At 56.8% G+C, this 11,223-nt stretch overlaps 5 protein-coding genes across 5 annotated transcripts in view; 4 read left to right on the forward strand and 1 right to left on the reverse strand.

Moving 5' to 3' along the window:
• The first annotated feature begins 347 nt into the window (after positions 1–347).
• GUITHDRAFT_152655 (hypothetical protein) lies at positions 348–2,229 on the forward strand. Its single transcript, XM_005832574.1, has 9 exons — positions 348–664; positions 707–985; positions 1,037–1,199; positions 1,262–1,383; positions 1,441–1,504; positions 1,765–1,854; positions 1,902–1,948; positions 2,003–2,048; positions 2,091–2,229. The coding sequence occupies exons 1-9, from the start codon at positions 474–476 to the stop codon at positions 2,157–2,159; spliced, it is 1,071 nt and encodes a 356-aa protein (XP_005832631.1). The 5' UTR covers positions 348–473; the 3' UTR covers positions 2,160–2,229.
• Positions 2,228–2,731, reverse strand: GUITHDRAFT_152656 (hypothetical protein). The gene has a single exon (XM_005832575.1). It carries the CDS (start codon positions 2,716–2,718, stop codon positions 2,329–2,331), a length of 390 nt encoding a protein of 129 aa, XP_005832632.1. The 5' UTR covers positions 2,719–2,731; the 3' UTR covers positions 2,228–2,328.
• Positions 2,732–3,120: 389 nt separating this feature from the next.
• Positions 3,121–5,439, forward strand: GUITHDRAFT_108530 (hypothetical protein; the record flags this gene model as incomplete). The annotated part of the gene is made up of 1 exon (XM_005832576.1): positions 3,121–5,439. The coding sequence occupies one exon, from the start codon at positions 3,121–3,123 to the stop codon at positions 5,437–5,439; it is 2,319 nt and encodes a 772-aa protein (XP_005832633.1).
• A 945-nt stretch (positions 5,440–6,384) lies between these two features.
• GUITHDRAFT_108531 (hypothetical protein) lies at positions 6,385–10,159 on the forward strand (the record flags this gene model as incomplete). Its single annotated transcript, XM_005832577.1, has 29 exons — positions 6,385–6,441; positions 6,497–6,599; positions 6,649–6,712; positions 6,758–6,827; positions 6,882–6,934; positions 6,983–7,060; positions 7,165–7,194; positions 7,265–7,337; positions 7,395–7,496; positions 7,544–7,588; positions 7,636–7,722; positions 7,771–7,818; positions 7,873–7,931; positions 7,984–8,044; positions 8,099–8,163; positions 8,214–8,287; positions 8,332–8,396; positions 8,451–8,477; positions 8,524–8,582; positions 8,629–8,692; positions 8,736–8,803; positions 8,849–8,917; positions 8,965–8,993; positions 9,044–9,084; positions 9,402–9,539; positions 9,586–9,651; positions 9,694–9,769; positions 9,815–9,860; positions 10,039–10,159. The coding sequence occupies 29 exons, from the start codon at positions 6,385–6,387 to the stop codon at positions 10,157–10,159; spliced, it is 1,938 nt and encodes a 645-aa protein (XP_005832634.1).
• A 36-nt stretch (positions 10,160–10,195) lies between these two features.
• GUITHDRAFT_108532 (hypothetical protein) overlaps positions 10,196–11,223 on the forward strand; it is a gene marked incomplete at both ends in the record, with an annotated part of 1,852 nt that continues 824 nt past the window's right edge. The window contains 6 exons of the mRNA XM_005832578.1: positions 10,196–10,288; positions 10,382–10,423; positions 10,537–10,590; positions 10,641–10,674; positions 10,721–10,790; positions 11,026–11,113. Coding sequence (XP_005832635.1) covers positions 10,196–10,288; positions 10,382–10,423; positions 10,537–10,590; positions 10,641–10,674; positions 10,721–10,790; positions 11,026–11,113 — 381 coding nt within the window. The remainder of the gene's footprint in view (positions 10,289–10,381; positions 10,424–10,536; positions 10,591–10,640; positions 10,675–10,720; positions 10,791–11,025; positions 11,114–11,223) is intronic.

An 11,223-nucleotide genomic window follows, 5' to 3' on the forward strand; every position in this document is an offset into this window, starting at 1 on the left:
GAAGGAGGAGAGAGGAAGAAGCAGCTTCATCAGAAGATGGTAAAAGATGCACTTGCCCTCGAACAAACCTGAACACCAACACTGGTTAAACGTCTCCCAACCCATCCTCTCGCTAGGAGAGGAGAGGAGAGGAGATGAGGGGAGGGGAGGGGAGGGGAGAGGAGAGGAGAATGAGGTAGGAGCGGACGTGAGGAGACTGGTAGGAGGGGAGGCACCATGCTGACCTGGAGCGGTATTCCATCTTCGCCGCCTGTACCATGATAACGGCTGTAAGACTTCGAGGTTGATTTTTTCCTAAAATTAGGACCCCTCCCCTCCGACACACTTATAAGCGCGGCATGTCCATGTTGATCGCCCTTCTCGCGGCGCTGCCTGTGCTGCAGGCGTTCCAACTGCCGTCCTCTCTCCTCTCCCCTCGTCTTCGTCCCTTCCCCTCCTCCTCCCCTCCTCTCTCTCGCGTCACCCCGCGGAGCATGACGCCGCTGGTGATGAGCGCGCAGTTCGACCGCCGAACGTTTGGCAAGGTGGCAGGAGGAGCAGCGGCACTTGTCCTTGGCAAGAAAGTGCTCGATGGCGGGGACTACACGGGGACGCCAGACCTAACGGGTCAGGTGGCCGTCGTGACGGGAGCCAACACGGGGCTGGGCAAGGAGACCTGCATCAGGTAAGGAGGGTAACTCGAAGTTGAGATCTCATGCAAGAGCAGGCTTGCGAAGCTCGGAGCGGAGGTCGTGCTGGCGAGCAGGAGCAAGGAGCGAGGAGAGAAGGCTGAGAAGGAGATCAGAGCATTGACTGGCAGCGACAAGCTCTCTACCATGGAGCTCGACCTGGCGTCTTTGAAGAGCATCGAGCTGTTCGCCTCAGAGCTCAGGAGCAGGCACGACAAGATTGATCTGCTGGTGAACAATGCAGGAGTGATGGCGATCCCGACGCGCGAGGAGACCAAGGACGGGCTGGAGAGGCAGATCGGGATCAACCACTTCGGGTGAGGAGATGCACTGAGTGAGCCCGGGGGGTCCGACTGACACCAGCCCAGCCACTTCCACCTTACAAACCTCCTCCTCCCTCAGATCAAGAAGGCCTCAGAAAAATCCGGAGATGCTCGCATCATCAACCTCTCCTCCGACGCCCACCTCATCGCCTTCAACGGGATGAACTTTGACGACTTGCAGTCCAAGAGCAGCTACGATCCCTGGAAGGTCAGCTCCCTCTGCGCGCTACTGCTCCCGCCGCGTGACCTCAGCTGACCTCCTACTCTCAGGCCTACGGACAGTCGAAGCTCGCCAACATCCTCTTCACCAAGGAGCTGCAGAGGAGGCTCGGGGCTGACTCTCCTGTCTCCGCCGCTGCCGTGCACCCTGGCGTTGTGCGCACAGAGCTGGGGTATTGCTGCTGATTCGGAGAGGAGGAATCTGCAAGCTGACACTCTCGGTGGTCCAGGAGAAACTTCTTCCTTCCACCCGAGCTCTGCAGCTCTCTTGGCTCTGTGGACTGCAAAGGACAAGTTGTCTTTCCCCACCTCTTTTCAGTCCCGCCCCCCCCCCCTCTCCCCTAACCCTCCAGGCTTGTTTTCCTCCGCATCCCACTACCACCCCCTTCTGTGTCAACCTCATTCCCCTTCTCAGGCCCTGCCCTGCCTAACTCAACCCCTTCACATCCTCCCCTCCTACCAACCCCCTTCATTTCTCTTTCGCTCTCTACCGGTCTCTCCCTCTGCCATCATACCTTCTCACCACCTTCGCTGCTCGTGACTCTCCCCTGCAGCTTCCTCCTGCTGCCCTCGTTGCCGGTGCCGTCTTGCTCCCGTTGGCCGTGTACACGAGCAGAGACCCAGCTCAGGGAGCACAGACGCAGGTGGAGGAAGGAGGTGGACAGGGTGGATGGGTGACACTGCGGATCAGGTTCGCTGTTCGGTAGACCCCGAGCTGAAGGGAAAGCTGGGAGGCAGGTGGGAGAGCCCTCAGACCCATACAATGGCGGAAGCTGACTGCTGCTGCTACAGATACTTCCGCGACTGCCATGAGGCTGCTCCTTCGCCGGCTGCTCAGGTAAGATGCTGGAAGCCTCTGCCTTGAGCTTACCTGGCCTAGGACGCATCCGCTGCCCTCAAGCTCTGGGAAATCAGCGAGGAACTGACAGGGAGCAAGTTCAACGTCTGAGCTGAACCAGATGAGAGTGTGACTTCTGTCGGTTTGTCAACGATTCGTCAGTAAAGACCACTCTACACTGGATTGGTGCTGCTTCACTATTATACAAATATCTCTCAACCTCAGCTGCTGGGGGCATGCCGTTCTGCAGCGAACTTCCTTCGGAATGCGTGAATAACCTTCACACATGCAGCACACCAAACTTCCTCGAGTTAACTGCAGCAGGAACTGTTTCTTCCTGGAGCCATCTTAGAGGGTAGTAACGGGTCTCAAGCTCCTTGCTCGACCGTATGACATGCGCGTGCTTGCGCACCGCAGGGTGCGGCTGCTCTCTATGGTACAACTTGTGGACCCAGTTGGACGAAGGATGAGGCCCTCCGATGTTGTCCGACCTGATCTCGTCGTTATGCGCTGCGTTCCACCTGTGCCCCAGTCCCTCCCGCTCCTTCTCTTCCTCCAGAAGCTTGTGGTCTCCGATCTCAGCTGTCTGCATGTCGTCTGCTTGCAGCAGGGTCTGTCTCCTTGCAAGAGTTCCCGACCTCGACATGGCTACTACATGGATCGCCGCCATGATCCCCAGCACCGCGGCCGCTACCGCTGGCCACCTCTTACCCCGCATTGAAAGGTCAATTGAGCCTCATCCCCGCTCATGTTAATGTTGTGTACTGGTACCGGTACTCTGACCGGTACTTCACAATCTAGGATGTAGGGGTGGGTAGACTGAGTAAAGTCGGGGGTCTGATCACTAAAATGCTAGACAACTGAAGGGATGGCTCGGGGCCATGGCGGAGGAGCAGAGGGAGGGAGGAGAAGAGAAGAGGGAGGGAGGAGAAGAGCGGAGGGAGGGAGGAGAGGTTCATTGGACTATCCAAGTTCGACCTGCTCAAGTGCGTCGAGAACTACTCTCCTCTACCTCCTCTCCCTTGCACTCCTTCCCGGCTCGCAGGCATCGTTCTCCTTCGAACTCTCGCTCATGGCGGGGGGCATGAAGTGGTCATGCATGTCTAGCGTCACCATCGACCTCGAGCTGTCAGTGCCTCACCCAATGTGGGCGGACAGGAGGAGCACGTTGTCCCTGCGAGCAAGAGGTATGCCGACAGGAATGTATGCTTCACGGTGGACGGTGGAGAGAAGAGTGGATGATGCGAACGAGCTCAAGTATGAATCTCAAGAAATGTTGCGAGCCGACGACCTCCAGGAGCTCCATACCAACCTGACTGTGCCTGCTCTCCCCCACGGCCTGTATGCTGCATCCTTCTTGATCAGCAAAGGTGACGAGATGCTGCTTCATTGTGACGTGGGCCCCTGGCGGGCAGTGCTCGATCCTTCAGTGGGGGTCTGCTGTAAGATGCCGAGCTACCGCAGAGAAGATCCGTGCGAGTCTCTGACGAGTTGGATGCAGTGCATGAAGCTTGAGAGGCTGCTCAGCTGCGAGGCTTTCCTGGAGCTGCATCGACATGGTCGCCTCCATGAGAGCCTGACTGCGTCTGGATTCTCCGACGTGCAAGCCGAGGGGATCCTGCAATGCTACAGGGAGACCCGCACGGGCCTTGTTTTCGCGCTGCTCGACCCCCCGCTGATCCCGCTGACGTCAAGGGTTACATGTATCATGGAGTCGATCTCCAGAGCGAGAGCGAGCTTCGCACATGACTACCTTAGAGCCGCGCTCTTCCTCTCTGCGAACTTCACCCACCTGCTACAGGAGCCGTCGTTCCTCGCCCAGATACAAGAGCTGGATGTCGATGTGATCCAGACGTATCAAGATTTTCACAGCAAGGCATCTTTCTTGCTCGATGCCATCCTTGAAAGCCCCTATGAGCAAACGATCTTGATCGAGAGCTGCCAAGTTTGCAGCCTTCAGACAGACTTGCTGTGGCTGCTCAGGTACAAGGATCTGCTCCTTCCTCCCATCGGATCATCAGTCGGTGATAAGAACCTGGACAGCTCCTGCTCAGCAGACGCACATGTTGATAAGGAATCCTTGGTTTCCCAACTGATTGTGCTCAAGAAGTCTGCACCTGTGCAAGAACTTCTACGTCAACTATCGACCGACTTGTTGGAGAGGAGGGAGGAAGGCCCTTTATCATCGCTGCTGGGTGAGGTTGCCAGCAAACATAGCACTCTGAACATCGCCTGGTTGAATGCTGAGACACAATGTCATTCGCAACATTTCGCAAGCAGCGGCACTTCGGATCGCCCGCGGGAGGATGCAGGCAAGGAGGGCAAGGAGCCTAGCGCTCGATCCCGTCTGTGCGAGCTCTTGCTGGAGCTCCCGGCGACGAGGGAGGAGCTACCGACTCTGTCCGCCATCCGGCTTACAACAGGGCGGGAGTGGGACTACTCTGAGTCCTCGCTCAACATGGCCATGAGAGTCTGCTACCATCTCTTCCGAGTCGCCTTGAAGCAAGACCCTCCAACCTCGAGCTCCTCCGAAGCCATCGTGAGCGGCCTTGGGCCCGTTGACGATGCCAACGGCGCACAACCTGCTGTGGATCCCGACAACATCTTCTGCTGGTTTGACATGCCCTTCCTCGCGCACCTGCTTTTGAATCGCCTGCTGTTCGCGAGAAGGGAGGGCATGGACAGCCTCGTCTACCTCGCCAACCGGAGGGACTTCGGGAAGCGCAAGGGAAACTTCCTCAAGCTGCCGGCCATGAGGAAAGCGCTGGAGCTCTACGACACGGCTGTCTGGGTGGACTTGGACGGCTACATGCCCTCGAGCGTCAGGAACCTGACCAGGCCTCGCTTCACTCAGCTCTTCCTCGCCCCAGAACAAGCGCTGGCCCTCAACGTTTGTCCTCAGCCGCCTCACTACCTCCTCTCGGGCTTCATGATCATGCGGTCTAACCGCTTCAACCAGGAACTGCTGTGGCGAGTCTCCTCCTACACGCAGGACGGCGAACTGCCTTGCGACCAGCAGGCGATACAGCACGTCCTCCTCGAGTACGCGAACGCGTCAGGGCGCCTGGCCTACGACCGGCGCTGCATCCTGCACTACGATGAGTTCTGCTACGCCAAGGTGCTGGCGGCGAACGGGATTCCAGAAGGAAGCTCTCCTCTCCCTCAAGTCTCCACCAGCCCCTTCTGTGGAGCTGCAGGCCAGACCTTGCAGCTAATGTGCGGCTGCAGCAGTCAAGAGTTCCCGTACCTGGACACGTGCCAGGAGCGGGAGACGATGCTGGTTCACTTCGGCAGGATGCGCTTCCGGTCACGGTTCTCTGAGCTCATGGACGACAACATCCAGAGACTCTTCGACCAGCCTCCCCTTGACTCCTCCCCTGCTGCTCGCTGATGCTCCCAAGAGTGTGAGGCAGCCCTGAGTCAGGCTACCTCGAGCGCTCTCCCAGTGCGCCGCTTCCTATCGCCCTCTCGGTCTGTCCTCCAAAAGTCGGGGGGCCGAGTCCTGCGATGATCAAGTTTCATCTCATTGAGATTTACTTGTATCTCAGAAGTATGTCGAGCTAGGATTATCTTAGAGTCCAACTTCTAGTACACGTGCCACGGCAGTGCGGCCAGTAAAGGTGGCAGGCAGTGACTCACGGTGACAACAGGCCCGTCGACCATACCGTGCCGCTGGTTTTACTTGGGGCTGGCGTGCCCATAGAGGATCGCAAGTTCAAGTAAGTCCTTTTATCTAGTTCAATAGTACTCCCCGGGCTCACTTCCTTAACTAAGTAAGTTCCCGGTCCGAGCCCGGCCCGGCGGCCCTTTCAAAGAGTCCGGGCCGCGGGCGGCGCCCGGACTGACCGTTTGATGTCCCTCGTCCCCGCTCTGACCATCGTTTTCCGCGCGAGCGCCATGCGGCGGGAAGGAGGAACCAGGTGAGGGAGGATGAGAAGAGACACCAATGGCCGCCTTCCTCCTTCGCACTTCTCATTCTCATCCCCATCCTCTCTGCTCCTCTCTTTCTTCCTCTCTCCTTTCTCCTCCTGTTCCCCTCTGTGCTCTTCTTTCATGAACATGCTCTCTCCCTGTGTCTTCTGCAATCTTCCGCCTATTGTTCGCCTCCTCTCTCTCCATGGCTCGTTGCACGACTCCTCTCTCTTCTCCTCTCTCATTTGTCTCGCCGCTTCCTTGCTTCCCTCATGTCTTACACACTGCCACCTTTTTCTTCGATTTATTCACAACTTGTCTTCCTTTGATTCGACGTTCTCACAAACCTTGTGTTTCCGCAGCTTTGTATGAATCATATCCTCCCCTGCAGTTTGTAAGGTAGAGAGGCTGAACATCTCGGAGAATGGAGCAAGCTGTATCGTTGCTCCATGCCGCTAAGGCGGCGAATCTTTCCGAGAAGGTTTCCGCCCTCACTGTCCTCTTCAGGCTCTTTTGATACCTGTTCCTCTGAGCAGGAGTCAAAGTTCGACAATCTTCTTACCTATGTTCGAGGAGTGCGAGCAGCGCCTGCGCTGTTTGAGGAGCTCCTTCCCCTTGTCCTGGAAATGCAGTCTGAAGGTTAGCCTTTCCCCCACGCCACAGGCGCACCCTGACCCGTTGCTGCTAGACAATCCCCATGTCCGGTCATTCGTCGTGCAGTTCATAGAGGAGAGCTGCAAGCGATTGCCACAGTGAGTTCATCCTGATCCAGAGGTCGCCGTGATGGAGGTCGACAGGCTTCTTCCTCAAGCTGTCACGGCGCTACTCGAGTTTTCACGCAGTGAGGATGTCAATGTCTTGACCAAGGTAGAGCCTGCTGCCTTGACGATGTCAGTGCTTTCTGACCTTCTTTGCTCTCAGGCCATGAAAGCTGTAGCCGTGCTCTTTCGAAAGACGCTGGTTTTTGTCTGCAGGTTTGACCTCACGACTTGAATGTGGGCAAGCTGACTCGATCTCGCAAGCGAGGAGTATGAAGTTGACAACGAAGACGCGATCGCTACTTGGAACTGCATCAAGGAATCATTCGCTGGCATGAGAGTGTGAGTGATGCCTCTTCCTGTCCTGTTAGTCAATGCACCTGAGTGGACCTCTCCGAATCCCCCCCTTTTTTTTTTACAAAGCTGATCAATTTTGATTTTGTCAGACACGTTTCCCACGCAAGCGCCAAAGTCAGGTGATTTCATATCTTTCAACCTCCATTTGAGCACAGGAAACTGATTCGCTCTTATCCATGGCATGAGCAGGAACTCAACAGTGTTACTAATTCAGTGCATTGCAATCGCGTTGGGAGTTTCCGAACAAAACGACAATCCTGACGTGAGTTTGTAGACTTAGAATGCATTCGAGTGGTGTGAGGGACTCAACAAATGACAGATACAAGGAGAGGATGAGAATGATGAGGAATCCTGGACTATTAATTGTATCCCTCCATGCCATCCCGTTCTTGATTTCGCGGAACTCAAGGCTCTGGGACAAGTAAGTCCTTGGCAGCGAAGGAAGAGACGTGACGAGGTTGCGCACAGGACTGTGTAAATCAACTTTTGAGTCTCCTAGACCCCAAAACATCTGTGAGAACTTGTCTGGTCAGCCATCTATGTGCCTTACTCTTTCGCAGACTCCCTTTCAAACTATGCTCTGTGCCATCAACTGCCTTGGGCGTATCGCACGCAATCAGCCAGTCTTCTTAGGAGAGATCGAGCCTGTCAGACCATCCAGCATTCTTTTGATCTCTTCCTGACTTCCTATCCAGGTTCTTTCCGCTGCGTGCCGGAACATCACAAACGTGGATGCTTGGCAGGTAGACGGGTGATGGTGTAGACCCATCATACTGATCCTGTTGTCTTTCCTCCAGCTTTCGAGCCTCAAGAGTACCGTCAAGTCAACCATGCTCGCGCTCCTCAAACTCCCTCGGTCAGACGTCGAGACTTGCTGGACGCACCCGGAACTGAAGGGAAGGTGGCAGATGCTCGGCTTACGCGGCTGTTCTCGTGGATCGGCTCATTTCTCTTGGGGCCTCCACTCAGGTTCTTCGCCGGCGTCTGCCATGTCTGCCATGGACGCGCTAAGCTGCATGTCAGGCTGAAGCAGCGCGACGAATCATGGAGAAAGAGAAGCAGAAGACGCGGCACTCGGCACCTGGGAGGTTGGTCGACTATCGGCATCTCATTCTCATTCACCGTCTGATTCACGCAGGAATGTTGTCAAGCGGCAGGCTGATCCCCGTCTGCAAGATGCCAGTGCAAACAAGCGAGCGAGGAATGCTCCAGGTGACTTGAATGTGAAGATCACTTGCGAATGACCGCGACCTTAGCCCCTCTCATTGAGCTTGAGAGAATACCTCAAGGCAAACCCCCCGAAGAATGGCCGCCCGAGCTTGTGAGCCTCTTATCTCTTGGTCTCCTTGTCCTGACGTTGCTCATCGAACCTCAGGTCACCGAGCTTGTGCTGGCTGCGATGGTCCTGCGCTCCTCCTCCTGTGCCAGTCTTGTCTCATCCTTGGCAGGTTAACTTCCCTCCTGCTCTGCCGCCTCACCTGATCGACGTTGCCGACACTCCCCTGGGGTGACGCGAGATAAGCCCCCCCCTTTGAGACTCACGCGAGTTGCAGCATGTGGCCAGAGCGGTTGGCGTTTCCCGGTGCTCATGCGAAGCCGATGAACGAGGCGTCGCGGGTGAGAAGGCGGTAAGCGAGGCGATGAGGCTGACGTGGTGCAGGATGCGGAGGCTGCGGAGGATGCAAGCGCAGCGAGCGTGTCGAGCATCCGGTCGAAGGCGCTGCAGAGGTTGAGCTGTCGCCTGCCGAGGCCTCGCGTGACCGCCTGGTGCAGCGCTCGACCGCTCAAGAAGGAGACGATCCAGCAGCTGATGCAGGAAGCCGTCCTCCGAGTCCTTCACGGGTACTGGGCTGACTTGCTGCCGACGCCTCTCATTCAAGTCTGTTCAGGGAGTCAGCGGCGTGGAGCATAAGAAACAGTTGGCTTGCTCGCCTGACCTCTCTCGTGTCTCACGGTCGTGGATGGCAGATGTTCTCGCGAAGCTGATCGCTATGGGGGACGTTTGCGAGGTGCTGGCACTGACTCACTGCCTTCGCATCCTGCCTGATCGACCGTTGCAGGGGCTCGAAGAAGAAATCGTCAAGTACCTCTTAGCGGCGTATGCAGGCAGCTCAAGCAGCTCCTGCTTGCTCTCGCGCTGACTCCTACGGGGACAGAACGGCACGAGCTCGCAATCCAGATCTTACATGAAGTTTACTTGTCGGATAGCGCATCTGTGATTGAGGCAAGAAGATGGAGAGAGCAGGGAGGGTGAAGGAGAAGGAAGAGGGGATGGAGGATGGGGCAGGGAGGGTGCCGGATGTCATGGACCTCACAACCTGTGCAGCAGAAGGGTCCGCGAGAGCGATACTGGAAGCTGCTGCACGCCGTCATCGAGGGTCTGCTGAATCACAGCGATGGAGCGAACGCTCAGGGAGCGGGGGAGACTCGCTTCCTGACCAAGTTGCTCGCTGAAGTTCCGGCGGTGGGGCCCTTGAGGAGGTGCTGCGATCAGGCTGACGAGCCGGCAGATCCAAGAGCAGACGATGAGCATCGTGAGCGCCCTCTGCGACAACGACAACGTCAAACTCAGACAGGTCCACCAAGTCCCGCCGGCTTGTTCAGCTGACGCCTTGTAGGTCGGACTCTCCTGCCTCAGAGCTCTGATCATCAACAGACCAGCGTGTAGGAGGGAGTGCCTGCAAAAACTCTTGGGTGAGGCCTCGGACTGAGACCTCCGTCTCTTGACGCTTGTTGCAGCATACACTATATGGGAGGATGATAGCTTCCGATCCACAGCCATTCGGTCTTCCTTGCCCCCCCCACATCACTTCCGCCCCTTCAGGCTTCTCCCTCTCCCTCTCCCTCTCCCTCTCCCTCTCCCTCTCCCTCTCCCTCTCCCTCTTTCCCCCCTTCTCCTCTTCCTCCTTCATCTCTTTTCTTTTGCATTGTTATTCTTGTCTCGTCTCACACTTCGTTTGCAGTCTTATCGCCAACAAACTTTTTAGCGTCTCCTTTCTCACGGCAGACATTCAGAGCTTCGCCGTCGCGAACATGCGGAAGGCGTGCAAGGCGAGCGCGACGATCGGGGCGGGCGAGGAGTGACGAGGCATGCAGATCGATGAGGGCGAAGACGTGGCGATGAAGGAAGCTAACGGGGCAGGGGAAGGAGACGAGTCGAAAGCCGCCATTCACCGTCACCTTCTCCACTTGTTCCTTGCTCTCTGTGCTCAGGTAGATGAGCAGGAGAGAAGAGAAGAGAAGAGAAGGGGAGGGAAGAGGAGGGGAAGAGAGGAGAGGAGCGAGACTCTTGTGACAAGCTGGCAGAATCACGAACTCCTACACGACCTCATTGACACCTACGTCAAGGTTGGACCCTCCTCCCTCCTCCTCTCTTCCTTTTTCTTCTTCTCTCTTCCTCCTCCTCCTCCTCCTCCTCCTCCTCCTCCCCGGTGCCGCTTGTGCTCAGTCACACGCGCCAGGCGACGAGTGCAGTCAGGACAGCCGTGCAGGGGTGCGTCGGAGACATGATCAAGGTTTGCCTGCCCTCTCCTCCTCGCGTGTGACTTGTGACGTGGCTTCGAAGGCGATCGGGCCGGAGTCTCCTGTCCTCCTGCAAGGTGAAGCAGCGGGCGTGAAGTCTCCTGGTGCTGACCCTTGTTTCAGTCATCAGCAACTTCCCTCCCGGCGCTGAGATCCTCATGCTCGCCTTCGTGCGGACGCTGACAGACGTGAAGTGAGCGGGTGGGACGTGAATGAGCTGAGAGCCTGGCAGGGGGGTAACGTGGGGCAGCACACCAAGCTGATTGAATCAGTCAAGACCTTGTACTCACGAACAGGGTGAAACTGCCTCCTCCTCCTCCTCCTCCTCCTCCTCCTCCTTGCGTCCTTTTCCTTTTCCTTTTTATTTCTCTTTCCCTTTCCCCGCTCTCCGTGTACTCGATTTCGATTCACGAGTCTCGTACCTCCAGGGATGCTCGGTTCATGATCTACATCTGGCAAGCTCTCTCTCGCAATGAGATCGAGTCACTTCTTCCCAAGATCGTATCTCTTCCTCAGGTCCTCCTCCTCCTCCTCCTCCTCCTCCTCCTCCTCCTCCTCCTCCTTCTCCTCGCCTCCTCCTCTGTCATGTGTTGATTCTCATAAGCTCTGGTGTTAACAAAGCTGGC

The sequence above is a fragment of the Guillardia theta genome (genome assembly GCF_000315625.1).
Source record: "Guillardia theta CCMP2712 unplaced genomic scaffold GUITHscaffold_34, whole genome shotgun sequence".
NCBI classification, from domain to species: Eukaryota; class Cryptophyceae; order Pyrenomonadales; family Geminigeraceae; genus Guillardia; species Guillardia theta.